Source organism: Solea solea, chromosome 20 (assembly GCF_958295425.1).
Source record: "Solea solea chromosome 20, fSolSol10.1, whole genome shotgun sequence".
Taxonomy (NCBI): domain Eukaryota; kingdom Metazoa; phylum Chordata; class Actinopteri; order Pleuronectiformes; family Soleidae; genus Solea; species Solea solea.
In genome coordinates this window covers 3,457,193-3,473,708 of record NC_081153.1, presented here as the reverse complement: position 1 = coordinate 3,473,708, position 16,516 = coordinate 3,457,193, and the positions used below count along the sequence as shown (strand labels likewise).

General features: G+C 42.8%; 1 protein-coding gene across 1 annotated transcript; it reads right to left on the bottom strand.

Moving 5' to 3' along the window:
* Positions 1 to 11,425: 11,425 nt before the first annotated feature.
* On the bottom strand, positions 11,426 to 13,528 carry LOC131446984 (tripartite motif-containing protein 16-like). Its single transcript, XM_058618416.1, has one exon. It carries the CDS (start codon positions 13,497 to 13,499, stop codon positions 11,796 to 11,798), a length of 1,704 nt encoding a protein of 567 aa, XP_058474399.1. The 5' UTR covers positions 13,500 to 13,528; the 3' UTR covers positions 11,426 to 11,795.
* Between the last annotated feature and the right edge of the window lie 2,988 nt (positions 13,529 to 16,516).

Genomic DNA, 16,516 nt, shown 5'->3' with positions numbered 1-16,516 from the left:
GCGGCTCCAAGGTGTTCATGCCAATTAACACTGGGGACTGATGGGCTCCAACGTCAGGAACAACAAGTGCTAGCGTGGAGACATCCAAATCAACTCCCAGAAACTCACTGGGGAACGTAACCACCATCTCCACATATCCAAGATAAGGAATTACTTGCCCCGCGGCTCCTTCAACTTGCAGTAAATCACGCAAGGGTTTAACAGGTTGGTTGGCGAAATGCTGGTTGTAGAACAACACCGGGATCGTAGTGACTTGCGATCCTGTATCCAACAAACACTGAAATTCTTCGCCAGAGATCTTGATGCTGGCTGTGCAGCAGGATCCAACCAGGCCTTTGGGTAACCTAGCTGGGACAGCAGGAGTAATCTGGGTTAATTCATTACATTCAACATGGTGTCTCTGGTTAGGACATTGTCGGTCCACAACAGTTCCGGTTTGCCCCTCAACTGGAACTGACTTTAGTTTAAAGAATGTCTTGACGGAGTATTCGATTTCTGCCATCTTTGCTGCTTTTCGCTGAACTGCTTCCTCTTTGCGGCGACAAGTGCAGAGTTTGGGGGATTGTCACAATGAGTCTTTATATGGCCATCTTCACCACACCGATAGCAGTAGCCTGGCTTGGGAACAGAAGACGGGTTCTTTGATGGCTTGCCCGCCCCCTGCCCCTCACCCCACTTGTGACCAGGTGTGGGTTTGAAAGCAGCAGATTGACTGGAGCTTGACCGGACAACAGTGAGATTTGCAAGCTGCTTCTGTATATCGGCCAGTTGTTGAGCGAGTTGCTGCGTGATGTTGGTAAGTGCAGCAATCTCTCCTTTTCCTGCACTGTCGGTGTAGGCATACTGCATGTTAGTGGCAGCTCTGGGTCGTGATGAGCCTAGATGTTGCTTCATGCGGATAGTTTTTGCAGCATCTCGATCTTCCTCAGTTCGTAGAAGTAGCAGAAATTCAGCAAACGATGGGGGATTATGTTTCCGTTGCTTTAATTGGAGTTCTATGATGAGAGAATTGTCCCAACAGCCACGGCAGAACTGAGTCAGTAGGTGTCGATCAAAGTCTTTATTTAAAACTCCGCCTCGTTTCACAGCCTGGTTCAGCGCCACTTGCAGACGTTGCAAATAGTGGGACGGTTTCTCTCCAGCATCCTGGAATGTGTCCATGAATTTGGCGTATAGCTCATCGCCATCCTGCACCGTGCCGTACGCTGAATCAAGTGTCTGTAGATACACTGTTGGTGGAGTGTCGGGTTTCAGGTGCTTAATCACATCAGCAGCAGGTGGTAACAAGCTGTCAAAGATCCTTCGTGAACGCTGTAGGTCGGACACTGCAGGATCTTGTAATAGCAGTTCAACTCCGGAACGCCATGTGTCGTAGTCTGACTCGGTTTGAGTTCTGGGTGATCTTCCAGAGAAGACTCTCAGACGCTGTGCGGGGTGCATAGCACTGTCGCTGTTCTTGACGATATGCTCAACCACATAGCGTTGAACTTCAGGTGGATTAAGGTTAGCATGTGACATAGCTGGTAACGAGGATCTTGAGGCGTGTTGGGCTGTAGGGTCCGGCTGGGCCCTTATGCGTGGTTCTGTGCTCTGGTCTGAAGAAGCAGGTCCAAGTGAATGACCAAAGGTGGCAGCAGAGAACAGTGCTGGGGTCGGCAGATTGACTATGACAGCAGACGGTGGCTTTCCATCATCCAACGAAGACTCCACATCAGTAGCAGTAGGATCAAGCTGGGTGACTGACTGACCAAGCAGAGACATCACCCCGTTAAGGACAACCGCAAAATCTTGGCCTGTCCATTTCGCAACTTTTTGTAATTCAGAGAGGTAGTTCTTAGTTTGTGACCTCCCAACCTCATGCGCGCAGACAGTAGATAGGTCCAAGATCTTATAAGTAACATCAGCGCCATCACACTCATATATATACGGCAGAAGTGGACGTAACGCAACTACTGCAGCGGTGGAATTATATTCAACCACAATCGACTGGTGAAAAACAGAATCGGGTTCATCATCGATACGTTCAAATTTTAAAATAGAACCGTACTGCTGTAAAAAGTCGACTACTTCATCATCTGTTTCAGTTTTTGTTGCTTCCTTTATCAAAACCGCATTTGGAATCTTAATGCCACGCTTCTCGAATATGTCCATTATTATTATTATTACTACTACACAAATATATGAATATATGAAAACCAAAAAAAAACAAATGTTCAAGTCTTTCTCCACTCCTGGCTAGCTCGCCACAATATGTAACATGTACACTACCCTAATAAGGTACAATTAGTTTAACAGATAGCTATTATTTAGATGCGTTATAGCTTCGAAAGTCTAAGTTTGGGCTGAGTTCAGAAGAACAGGTCTGACTCTAGGAGTGGAGAGGAAGACACAGAACGCAGTTTGAGTTTGGTGACACCATATAATTGTGAACCATTACCAGAAAATATTTAACAAAATACAAATGGCCATTCATACACAACAACACAATATGTACAGTTCCGATCATGTATATACAAATTGACAATAAATAAATTTAGGGAACAGTCTGTATTGATGGGTGAATGTGTGTAATGTAGGTGTGGAATGTTAATTGAGTGTAAGGGCAGAGAGAGAGAGGAGCGCCTGTGCCAAGGAGCCTCCTACCAGCCCGACCAAAGCAGTGGAGGTTTCCAAGGATCTTCAAACTTGACTATACTTTTATACTTCTCGCCATCACCTGGCCAATTCCATGATTCATTAAGCCTAGGTCTCCGAATCGTATGATCAGCGGCTCCGGTAGTCGGCTCCTCCTACAAACATTTCCCCGGCGTGCTCCTCTCACTGCTGCCGGCAGCGAGCCCCAACGGAGTTATGTTACGGCGCAATGTGATGACGTAACGGCGCGACGTAATGACGTAACGGCGCGACGTAATGACACACGGCTTCATTTTACGCTTCACAAAAAGGGAATAATAATGACAATGGGGTTTTTCACCCGGGTTACACCTTCATTTGCATACTTCACATATAAGGAGGTCGAGTATGAAACGCTAAAAGTAGCTCCCTGTTGCTTAATTAGGCGAAGAAGAAAACAGCGGCTGCGCCGTTCGACAAGAAAAACATTCGTGTAATCAACACTCAAGCGTGGCGTCAGAGAAACAGACAACGAGTGGACACAACCAAACTCTAACGCACAAGCATGCGTTCATCTATATCTCGTTTTTTGTGTGGAAACAGGAGTATTAGATACTCACTTTCCCTGCCAAGAAAAGCTCATGCATAAACATTCATATTTATATAGGCATCCCCGCGGAGTCCTTCCTCTATTGTACTGTTCTGCTAACTACCACTGCCGAGGGAACATGACAGTATCGCCACAACACATGTTCTTAAGTGATTAAAATTCACTCCAGCCTTGTTGGCAGCTCTTATCAGAGTGTTTTTTGGTATTTCTGCGCTGCAGTGAGGGCTACTCTGGGCAGCTGTGGGAAACAGATAAAAAAAATATATTGTATTTTACCTTGCCTCTGAGTTGGCACACACACGTATTTTTGAGTCCGTCCTCTGGAGTGTTAAAGGTTGATAAAAGCAGATTCCCTCCATGACACTTGAGTGTTATTATTCTCTCCTCTTTTCCCCCACTTATCTGAAGCCTATTGTTGGAACACTGAGCAGTTATTGGGTTTTGTCAGGAGAGGAGAGGAATGCAGGGAGGACGGGGACAAGCTGTATGCCCTCATTCTCTGCACCAGTGCCGTGGAGCAAAGCAAACCCCACACACAGCCTCACCTCGCAGGATTCACTTTCTCAGAGCAGCTCTGTGAAATGATAACAGACATTTTCTTTGGATAAGACATTGGGGGAGAAGATTTACTTTTGTGCTGAGGTGCTCTGTAATTGAATAAACTGTGGAGAAAATTATATCTTTCGAGTGTTCACTGGCACACGTTGTCATCGCCGGTTAGAGTCACTCCCAAACTCATTTCAGAGGGAAATATTAATATTACACCGCGTCTCCGAGGCAGGTGTTTTCATAAGAAACCGATGTAAACTGAGTAAGTGTGTTTGCTTCAGAATTTTCATCGATATACAGTTTAGTTCAGGGTTTGTTCCCCACAGATATATAGGCGGCTACATAGGCTGCATACTGGTTTCAGACTGCAGTCTTGAAGTCACTCGGGGGATATAATGTTTTCAAGAGATAGACAGAGATCATCTAAAATTCATATACATGCAACCCAGTGATGGCTGACCTTGTAAACTTTTCCAGCTCGTTGCCGAGTAAAGTTTCACTGCTGCTCCCAGCTCTGCGATCTAATGAGGGTGTGTCGAGAGAGTTGCGTCTGCTATCTGCGGGGCCTTGTTGTGAAATTAAAGGTCATTCTCACTGGATGAGCAACCCTGATATCTCTCTCCTCGCTGGCCAACGGGGAAATCAAACACTATTAGACTGGAGAAGCGTCCTTTATCATTGCGGTCATTACCATCCAAATCATCACCGAGGCCACAAAGCATCATTTAGCCTCCCCATTTAACTTCTCACCAGCCGCGTGTCAAACACATTCGCCAGTCACACGGTGTCCGGCAATATGGGGAGCTGCAGGGAATTATGGAGGAAGGAAAGCAATTAGCAGGCCGGTAAAGGATGAAGATTCAAAGGCAGGGTGTGTACAGTTATAGAACAAGGGGAGAGGGGAAGGAAGGAGAGCTGAATGACTTATTAATGGCACTAATGAGGGCAACGCAATGGTCTTGAGATGGAGTGAGATAATGTAACTGCTGCTGTATAATGGAGCTAAATGTGCTATCCTCGCTCTGACTGTGGATCCAGACCGGCAGAGAGGATAAGCTCAGTGAATCTTCCAGTGGAGCTGCGTCGATATGAATTTGCTGCCGTTGGTGTTGAGATGTATAACACGCTGCTCGATAACGTCTCAGTCAGAGTGATGTGCATTTGCTTCTCCACAATGATTAGAATGTAACAGTAATATAATTACAGTTAGTGATGTCAGTAATATTCTGTAATGTACTTTTCTTTGACTCCCTGACACAGGCTCGAGGCTGGAACGTGTCAGCGTGTATGTATTGTAGAGGCTTGAACATGATCATGCAGGTACATTAAAGGCATTTGTTCCGTTTTGCCTTGGATTCTTCTTAAATTTGTCTTCCTGTTTCCAACCCGAATATCGACCTGATGTTAGTCCAGGAATCGATCCTGTATCCAAAGATTTTTCAACTAACGGCGTGTTTTTGATATTTGGCTTTCAGGGTTGCTAATGGCTGACATCATCATCATCATCACAGCATCCATACACACACATACACACATTTGAAGTGCCTGCTCAGTTCACTCAATTCACAGCAGCAATATTTAATTCAGGCCCCTGACATCACATTAATTAGTCAGCGCTGATACGACATCACACCAGCATTTGTTATTTTAATGTCTTCTATATTCCATCGCGAAGGCAGCGTGATTATTTGTGTTGGAGCTCAGGCAGCATCCGCCCTGCTGTGTTTACACCGGCCGTCCAAACTTATTTGGAGTTTTCCAGCAACCTAAAACGGAGAAGTTTGGAAATGAAATGAAACTCCAGAGAAACTGAGCTGCAGTATACCAGAGTTTTCTCTTTTATCTCATAGCCAGCATGTGTGAACGACCAAGTGAAATGCATTGTGCGAAATTACGGATAGTTTCGTGACCCAGTTGTAACAAGGGCCTTTCTGCATGGAGTTTGCATGTTTTCAACGTGTGTGCGTGGGTTTTCCAGTTTCTACCCACAGTCCAAAAACATGCAGACACTCTAATTAACCATGGATGTGAATGTGAGAGTGAATGCTTGTTTGTCTCTCTGCGGTGTAACCCCACCTTTCGCCCTATGTCAGCTGGGATTGGCACCAGCAGCCGTCTGCGACCCTCGCGTGGAGGACAAAGCAATAGATGGATGGATACCTAAAAACCTATTCCGATGTTTCTATACCTGATTTGTGTGGCAAAGCCACATTTAATAGACAGATGTGGGGGGGAATGGAGGGGCATCATTTCTATCTCGAAACAATCATCTTTTCAAGTTGTGGTACACGACTCCACAGTCCGTCCTCCGAATCCTCGACTGGTATATGTTGCAGTGTTGTGTGCTGTCGTCATGGTCACTGATTGTGATATTTGTCACGTTCTGAGTGATGAGAAAACAATTTGATTTTGATTTTGCAGCCAGAGCATTCAGACTGAGATTTCACACATTTCAAACCACCTTTAAAAGTGGGTTGAATCAGATTAGATTTTTTTTCTATGCTGTCCAAATGGAAATAACATTTTTATTCTGGCAGTCCTAACAAGGCCTTTGCCTCCCATGTAGCCACAGTGTAAATCGGCTGTTGATTGGCTGATGTGTTGAATACAGATCTGGGGGTTTTGGAGTAGCATGAAGTAACAAAACTAATTATTTTTGCTTCTCATGAGTGACGGACACACAGGAAACTGTTGGTTTAATAACATCTACAGGTCATAATCAGACGCAGGACGAGAGAAAAAGATATTTGTGACGTGCGCAGCAGTCATTAAAAGTTTAGAGCCCTCCACAATGTGTTCCCAGGATCTTAGGATGACAGAAAAATATAATGGCTTGCATAGTTTTTACTGAAAAGTGATCACTGAGAGCGACAGCAGTTCAAGCATCGCTCAGTCGCTCGCGTTTAAGAACCTCTGCCACGGAGTTTTGTGAGATGTCTCGTCGTTTCATCTGCATTTGAAAAGTACGCGTAGCTTTCCCCTCACAGCGTGGCTGGTACTAATTAGTTTAACACACATATAACCCACGAGGCCTGTGAACCTCTTCACCCCCACCCCAACTGGGAAGTCGACCAAAGATGAAATAGTGATGAATAAACTTGGATGTTTGGAAGATGGAAGCAGAGAGATGACAGCGGAGTGGATTATCATGCATAAAAACATTACAACGAGACGGATATGATTCTTTTGTTGTTTCCATTTAACTTGTTTTGTCTTTTTTGTGCATAATCATCGCGTCTTTGCCCACTGAAAATGTTAAATACTTGATAACAATGTAACAAGAGGCTATCCAAGGTTTCCCAAAAATGTTATGCAGAGTGATGACTCCCTTTTTAATGAACTGTGGAACACACATATGAGAACCACCAGAGACGGCACTAATTCACCACGTTAGTCCAGCCTTGTTATATTTCGAATTCAAATACTGCAACCTCTGAGGAGTGCAGATATCCTTCAGTCCAGTTTCGCCCAAGTTAGCATACCAACACAGCTATAGCCTCTTTTTCCCCTCATATAAACATCAAGGGCTTTTTTTCCCCTTTGCAAAATACTTGAGGGAAAAAGAAGCCAGCAATGGACACGCAGGCAAATACAAAATAATTCTCTCTGAGTAAATCAGAGTCTCCTTTTGGACGCGAGTTAACAAGCTATCAAACATCAGGCACCCTCGGCTGCCACGAGGCTTTGCTTAATAAAAAAGGATGGATGGAGGAGGAGGAAGGAGCGAGGTACGAGCGGAGGTGATTCCAGGTCAGGGAGGCAAATAAGAAGCATGGATGTAACAGCCTGCTCACAGTGGGGGTTTACCTGGTAATTGGGAGGGAGAAGTAGTTACAGTGATGTGCGGTAGTGTTTGGGTTGGTGCGGGCAGGAAATGAAGGTCAGCGTGCGGAAGAAGGAGAGACAAGAAAAGCAAAGTGGGGCTTGTGGGCGGGATTCCAGGTTTGGAGGCATGTAGAGACTGCCCTGATGGAAAAAGAGGGGGGTGAGGTCCTCGATGTGATGCTGGAGGAGTGATTTCATTATAGTGTACAAGGATGGGAGAGAAGATAGTGGGCTTTTGTGTGCACCTGCATCTAAACGGGGGCAAATCCAGTGGAAATTGAAAGGGAGAAACTGGGGGCTGTAAGATTGAGGTGTGAGGGGAAAAAAAAAATTAAAGTGTCACAGGGTAGAGGAAGATTACATGTTTTTTTTGTGGTTGATTTTGTAATGTAATCATAGGAAGCAAAAGTGGTGATGGTGGGGGAGGCAGGTGAGGGACGAGGAGGAGTGGGGGATGGGTGGGTACACCCTGGGTTGATGTGAGGGGAACTATGGGAGGCAGCAGATGCCAGTAATGACAGCTGTGTGGAGGTAGAATGAGCTGTGATTACACAAGGAAGAGATTCAGGTGATGAGAAGTCATTTTTGAAGCTGGGGGGGGTTAAATAAGACTTTTCCTCTATTCACTAGAGCTCCTGGTGCCCTGGATCAAGGTTGAAACTGCATGTTACATGCATGTTAATTATCCATAGATAATTCATTTAGCACCCACTCTGTGTGCCACATGTTACAGGCGGAGGAAAACAGCGGAAACCAACCCCCCTCCAGGTTTGCACAGCTAGTCTTCTTAGGACTGCCATTCATTTGGACGGCCTGAACATAAAAGTGTTATCCCAAACCTTAACCATGACCAGCTAATGCCTAACTCTAATCTTAACCACACCGCAATTCAAATCTTAGCACCCTAAACTGAACCCCGATGAGGTTCTGCCTCATTTGGACCAGTTTTTGGACTCCTGGTCCTGACAAGGCCAGTGTTTATGCCAGAAAATGTCCTCAAGAGGCCACAAATACAAGAGCACACACACACACAGGCACATAAAAGCCTATTACTAGTCATCACCAGCAGCTTATCCGTCACCGTTGCGAGCACGATTGTGGCCATGCAAACACAAATGGCTTCTTTGCACTGTGAAATGACAGATGCTAAATCCACAAGCATAAGCCACTTTTCCCCGGCACACAATGGAGAAGCCTTGGAGCAGAGATGACGTTGAACAGCATCCTCTCATGCAGACACTAAAACCCTCTCTGAGAACATTTACTCGACTCGACTGGCAGTACAGTCACAGATGTGATGGACGGTGTGCAACTAGGGCCACATTTCAACAAGGGGTGATTGAAGGTTATATTAAAAAAATAGGTTTTTGTCTGCATGTGAAGGAGGAAGAAGATTGGAGCTTATCATTTAGAAGGTTCAAATACGTCTCTATTTTTCTATTTGTATCTATTCTTACTGACTAAATTGCAAAGAAAATCATTGAGGTGATGCTCATATAAAGCTATAAAGTTTTATATTTGGTGATGTTATCATACAAAAACACATTAATGATGCTTTTATACTATTATTATAATACATACAATCAGCATTAATCAATTCTCAATCAGAAGATACAAGAAACACCAGATTCTTCTGAATCTGGGGTAAAAATCCTAATTAATATCATTGGTAACTCCTTTGTTTGTCCAATTATTCCATGTCAAAAGTGGCTGCTTTACGACACGCTTGAGCGTTACATATACATTATTTAATTCAATGGCAGCTTCCTGATATTGGGACCAATTTCACTCACATGATTCCATTAAAAATTCCAAAGATCACAGAATTTAATGGACATAAAATACAAAAACCTAGTGGTGGCCTATTGGACAGAACTATATATCCTTTCGGTGGATGAGTGCCACACTGTTGCATTGGCACTTTGGTGGTGAGAGCGTCACAGAGGGCGTGTGCCGCATAACAAAACCCTTTTTTTTAGTGATTTGATCATTTTGTGAATGAACAGCATTTCTATATATAGATACGAGTGTGTGTGTGTGTGTGTGTCATCTTATATTTGGCACTTGTAATGTAATCACTGTGTAATTAGTACATAAAACTGCATCTGTCTACCCTTTTGTCTATGACGCATTGATCCACAGACGTGAGGTGTTGTCCGCAATAAAACCACACACAGAGTAAAAGTGAGTATGAATTAGCATAATAATCCATCTTAATAAAAATGTAACCAATGCTGTGTATGTAAGACTTTGTCCCTGGTTAAGCTTTTAATTAATAAAACCAATAATGATTCAAATACATTAATTTAAAAGGCTTTCGTACAACGTCTAAACCTGCTTCACATAATCTCTTCATGCAGTTAAACTGAGAACACTCTGCTTATTTCACCTAAATTATTATTTTTTTGTTGGTTCTCATTTGGAAGCTGTTGGGATGTCTACTTGAAATCAAAGAAATCCTTGAAAACCTCTTCGGGTACGAGGGGACCGTTCCGTGCAATCATCTCCTCCAGCGTGTGTTATTATGTGCCTCAAGTTAAAAAAAGAGTTCAAATCCGAATAACAGGACCCAAGCTCGACTATAAATACACCAGCGTGACTCATAGGCGGTCAAAAGGGACAAATGGTGAGAAGTTTGTTTACACGCCGGAGTCTGTGACAAGAGAAAAACACTGATGCTTCGTAAATGGGAATTTCATTTGAATTCATGGGATTTATTATTTATATATTTATTTATTGTCCACTATTCTTATCTTGAAAACCACCCATTCAAACACTCACACTACCACATATTTACACGTGAATTATACACTGACGTTCATTAATATTCCCTGTTCCTTTGAAATAAACAATAAATGAACTACTACTGCAGGGCGTAGTGTTTAACCATCTTCAAAAAAGGTGTGTTTACACACCTAGAGCACCAAAATGTGATCTAGGTGTATAAATTATTGTTTTTTTTTTATTATATTTTTAAAACTAACATCAGTCCTCATCATACATATTAAACATTAATTAATTTTAAAGTTTTTAAACCCTTAAATTGCCATGTTTTTATCATGATGCATCAGAAATATTTGATATTTGAATGGGTTTCAATGAGGACATTTTTGTGTGTAAGGTGTGTTACGGGTTAAACCGTAGACTGTGAACACTTTAATAAATTGTTTAAAAGCACAATGTGTTCACTCAAACCAAAAGAAATAAATCCGTTCAGGCTTAGGCTCGTGGTGAAATGCAGCTAGTGAGAGGAGAAGTCTAAATTAAAATACTCAAATCACCAGGTTATGTGAATCAATTACACTTAACCATGAATCAAATACACTTAACCATGAATCAATTACACTTAACCATGAATCAAATACACTTAACCATGAATCAAATACATTTAACCATGAATCAAACACACTTAACCATGATTTAAACACACTTAACCATGATTTAAACACACTTAACCATGAATCAATTACACTTAACCATGAATCAAATACACTTAAACATGAATCAATTACACTTAACCATGAATCAAATACACTTAACCATGAATCAAATACACTTAACCATGAATCAAACACACTTAACCATGATTTAAACACACTTAACCATGATTTAAACACACTTAACCATGATTTAAACACACTTAACCATGAATCAATTACACTTAACCATGAATCAAATACACTTAAACATGAATCAATTACACTTAACCATGAATCAAATACACTTAACCATGAATCAAATACACTTAACCATGATTTAAACACACTTAACCATGATTTAAACACACTTAACCATGATTTAAACACACTTAACCAGGATTTAAACAGACTTAACCATGAATCAGTTACAATGATCACCACACTTTATATTTCACATAAATGAAGCAGTGATATAAAAATTGATCGTCATAAATCAGCGTGAAATCGTCGTCTTCCTCTTGGACTCGTGCACTTGCTGTGCAGTAGAGAGTCGCCGACCATGGAGAGGTTACGAGCACATACGATGCATGGTGGCGTGGAATCTCTTCTCTGTCTCATCACGTTTTTACTCTTTATTTTTTAATCACTTTTCAAGAGTTTAAGACTAAAAGGAGCAAATGAAAGAAACTGTGTCAATAAAGTTGCTCACAGTTTAAATTCAAAAGTCAAAAGTTGATGTTATTGTTGTGGCAGAGAAGTTAAAAATTTAAACTCAGAGTTTAACTCACTGCTGCTGAAAGAACTCCAGATGATTTGAGTTTACAGAACTCTGCTGTGTCTCCAGGTGAAAAACAGAGAAAACAAACTCCAGCATAGAGAGTCTCAGTGAACGTGGTCTGGACTTTGTGGAGCAGAGTCATGGTGTCAGAGACTCTGTAGAAGGACAGAAGACCTGCTCTGTGGTCCAGGTAAACTCCCACTCTGGAGACTGTAACATCTGAGACGTCAGTCTTGATGTTGTTGTGAACAAACAGACATCTGTTTTGGTAACAATATAAAGCCCAAGATTTGTCATTGTATCCAAATAAACTTTCTGGACCTGATCTGCTGAAGTTCTTGTACGTCAATGCTACAGAAACTCCGCCTCCTGTCCACTCCACCTCCCAGTAACAACGTCCAGTCAGACTCTCTTTACTCATAACCTGATAATAACGAGTGAGTCTGTCTGTGCGATCAGGATAAGACTGATTTTTATCCATAGTTGTCACTTTTCTGTTTCCCTCAGATAATAACAGACGTGTTTGAGCTGTGTTTGGATCCAGTTTGATTTCCTGTGAATATCTGAAGAATTCAGCTCTGGTCTTTGGTTCTGGTTCTGGTTCTGTCAGTAAAACATCTACTTCAGCCACAGCCAGTGAGATGTTTGTCCACATCTCGGTCAGGAAGTCCTGCAGTTGACCTCTGACCTTTGCCACAGCCACTGTCACGTCCTCAAAGTGTCTCAGAGGACGGACATGGATGGTGGACGAGTGTGTCGATGGACTGAGTGCTGACAGTGAGCGGTAATTGAGGAGAAACTGGTTGTGGTCGTGTGTGAGTGAGAGCTGCTTCAGTTCAGCTTCTCTCTTCTTCAGCTCAGTGATCTCCTGCTGAAGCTTCTCCTCGGCGTCTCTGACTCGTCTCGCCTCGGTATCCAGCTTGGATCTGATCTGCTGCTTCACGTCAGAGCTTCTCCTCTGCAGGAGAAGCATCATCTCAGCGAAGCTCTCGTCTGTGTCCTCTACAGCTTTATCAGCAGAGAGAGTGAGAGTCTTCCTCTCCTGTTGAAGCACCTTCACGTCTCTGTCTCTGTCCTGGAGTCTCTGCTGGATTTCTTCTCGACTCAGATCCAGGTCTCTCTGCTTGTGTGTCCTCTCTGCTGCAGCTGAGACCGTGTCGTGGTCTTTATGTTCGTCCACAGAGCAGAGAGAACAGATACACTGCTTATCAGTGCGGCAGAACAAGTCCATCATCTTATTGTGATGAGGGCAGATGTTCTCCTGGAGGTTCTTGGACGGCTCCACCAGCTTGTGTTTCTTAAATGCAGGTGATTGATGATGAGGCTGGAGATGTTCCTCACAGTAAGAAACCAAACAAACCAAACAGGACATGAGAGCTTTAAGTTTCCTGCCAGTGCAGAAATCACAGGCCACATCTTCAGCTCCAGCATAGCAGTGATGAGCAGGAGCAGTGTGGAGTCCAGTCTTCTTCAGCTCCTCCACTAAATCTGCTAACATGGTGTTTTTCTTCAGTTCAGGCCTCGGTGTGAAGATCTCTCTACACTGAGGGCAGCTGTAAATCCTCTTCTGCTCCTCTGAGTCCCAGTGGTCTTTAATACAGTTCTTACAGAAGCTGTGTCCACAGTTAAGAGCCACAGGATCCTTCAGAAGATCCAAACAGATGGAACAAGAGAAGGTTTCTCTGTGCAGCTGAACTCCTGCCATTTCACCGCTCTGTCACCACGACTGTCTGAGTTTCTCTTCCTCTTTCTGACAGGTTTGAAACAGGTTTGAGCTCTGATCGTGACAGTGGGCGGAGCTTGACGGCTCTGGCTCTTCTCCACCTGTTGGCTCCTCCTCCTCCCATTGTCAAACTGCAGGTGTGAGGGGGAGGGACCCAGGAACCACTCCCACTCTGACATGGAGTGACCTCTGTACTTAGTGACACTGCCTGTGTGTGTGTGTGTGTGTGTGTGTTACTATTGTATTACGTATTACTAATGTTGTGCAGACCTAAGACTGTTTACACAGTCACATTCTGGGGACCTGTCTTCCTTGTGTCCTTCCACAAATCAAGTCCCCACAATGTAAATAACTACATTTTAAGGTGAAGACATGTTTTAAGGTAAGGTTGAGGTCAGGGTCAGGGTTAGGATTAAGCCAGTAGTAATTGTGGTAAAGGTTAGAGTAAGTCTCCAGGAAATGAATGTAAGTCAATGCAATGTCCCCTCAAGTCATGAATGTCCAACGCGTGTGCGTGTGTGTGTGTGTGTGTGTGCGTGCGCAGCAGGTATTGCATCTCTACGCGGGTTTGTTTGTTTACATGTTTGTCTGAGGATGTTTGTTTCTGCATGTGTATGTGTGTGTGGAGCAGATGCTTCAGTCTCATCGGTGTGTGTGTGTGTGTGTGTGCGTGCGTGCTCTGCTGAATAACTATGCATGTTTTTTTTACTCCACGCTTGTCTTACGGCGGCTGGAGGGGATGTAGCCATGCACTCACCATGACAAACATCAATTATTAAGAATATGCTCATATGATTTACCCAATACACTCTTTTTGTGTGTACTGTCTGTGCTCACACACTTTTTTTTTTGGTGTTTCAGGGACATTTCTGTGAAGATTTGAAAGTGCCCTGCTAGACGCCCCCGCGCCTAAATCTTAATTTTACGGCTCGCCATCGAACTATCAATTTGTCTGCTCCCAGCAACCGCTTTTATTTCTAATCACATCAGTGCTGAGCATAACTCCAGGGAGCCAAAAAGCCATAATCAATTCTTTGTTATTAATTATTAATTCAGTCCATGTGATAAAATATTCCCTACCAAGTGCAGATGTTAAATGTAGATTTTAGGAGAGAATCAAGGTGCTTGATGCCACACATTTCTGCTCACGTCGCTTATTACTTTGTCTTGTAAAGGGATGCCGGAGCGATGGGTTGCGCTGACGACGCGGACCATGCGAGCCGAGAGTGGTGGCCTCACCGCGTGCTCCCTGGGAAACGGATCATTAGCATTTGAAGAATGAAAACAAGGATTCGGAGACATGGTCAGGAGATAGAAGGAGGAGAGAAGAGACATGGGGGTAAAGGCGGGAGCAAAAAAAAGGCGGAGAACAATGCGGCAGAAGCTGTTCGGTTTAATGATGGCGCCACAGACATGAGGTCTTTGCTTAGCTTTGCATGTAGCACACTAATTGCAATACTCTCAACTCCCAGCTTTCACCATCAAAAACCGTCTCAGGAACAGAGACAAAGCCAAAACTGTACATCCACATTCATACCGCGCACAAAACCTGACGCTTGCTTTGCTTTCTTTGTTAGTGTAATAATCGTAGGGATCTTGCCGGTAATAAGAGGAGAGCTAGGAAATAAAAGATCACCTTGATCGGCTCAGTGTACTCCAACTGTTCACTTTCTGCGCCGGCCTCAAGGTTAAGATGGGCTGTTGTTTTTTTACGGTCCTCGTTAAAGACGCCAAGTGCTCATGGGGAATTATTTGAAGATATATATATATAGATATACACACACACATTTATACATTCTTTGGCATAAAAAAGGTGTTCATCAGGGCCCTTTTCAGAATCCCGCCTGACATAAACACATACTCGTACCTCAAGGTGACTTTCACCCAGAAACCTGAATCTTTTTTTACTGGTGAGGGAGATTGTTTGGCTTTATTTCCCTAGAGGATTGTTGAGTGTGCGCATGAGAGAGAGAGATAGCGATAGAGAGAGACAGAGAGAGGGCACCTGTACGTTTTAAATACAGTCTTATTACTTTTCAATGACACTCCAATCCCTCGTTTCATTATAATTTCTCATACCAATGTTCAACCTGGGATGGCAGCGGCGAATGACGGATGAATGTTTTTGTTTACCTTTTGTGTCGAAGTGCGACTGTTGCCGCGCGGAGACGGATACAGACAGGCGAGAACGAGACTCTCCACAAGTTATTTATTTATTTATCGTGTTTTCTCTGCTGTGTATTACGACGATCTCTAATGCTGTCCGTTTTTAAAATGTATCTTAAAACCCGTTCTTACTCTTTTGGCTTCCGACCCAGTTATGAGACGTTGCTTTTACCTGTTTTTATTGGACGACTTTTTTATTTGTGTTGTTCTGTAGGCCCAAATTTAGCAAGAGAAATTAGTCATGTACACCATAATTATGATTTTGCATTCAACAGTAACAAGTTTAAGAGTCACAAATCCACAGATGACAATACAATTGATATGTCGCTTATAAAGGAAGTAATGGATTGTATCTTCAAACCATTTACTTATATATATAATAAATCTTTTCAAACAGGTATTTTTCCTGATATGATGAAAATGGCTAAGGTGGTCCCAATCTATAAAAATGGTGACAAACATATTATATCAAATTATAGACCGGTGTCTTTGCTACCTCAGTTTTAAAAAATTGTTTGTTAATAGATTGGATCATTTAATGGAGAAATATGACTTACTGAGTGACCATCAATATGGTTTTAGGAGCAACCGATCAACATCCTTAGCAGTGATGGAATTTGTAGAAAATATAGGATATAGATAAGAAAAAATATGCTGTAGGTGTTTTTGTTGATTTACGTAAAGCGTTTGATACAATTAATCATTCCTTACTACTGCAGAAATTGGAGTGTTATGGAATAAAAGGGGGGTTACACTAAATTGGATAAGAAGTTATTTAAATAATAGGTTTCAGTATGTACAAATTAATAATACAGTGTCACATTTTGGAGAAA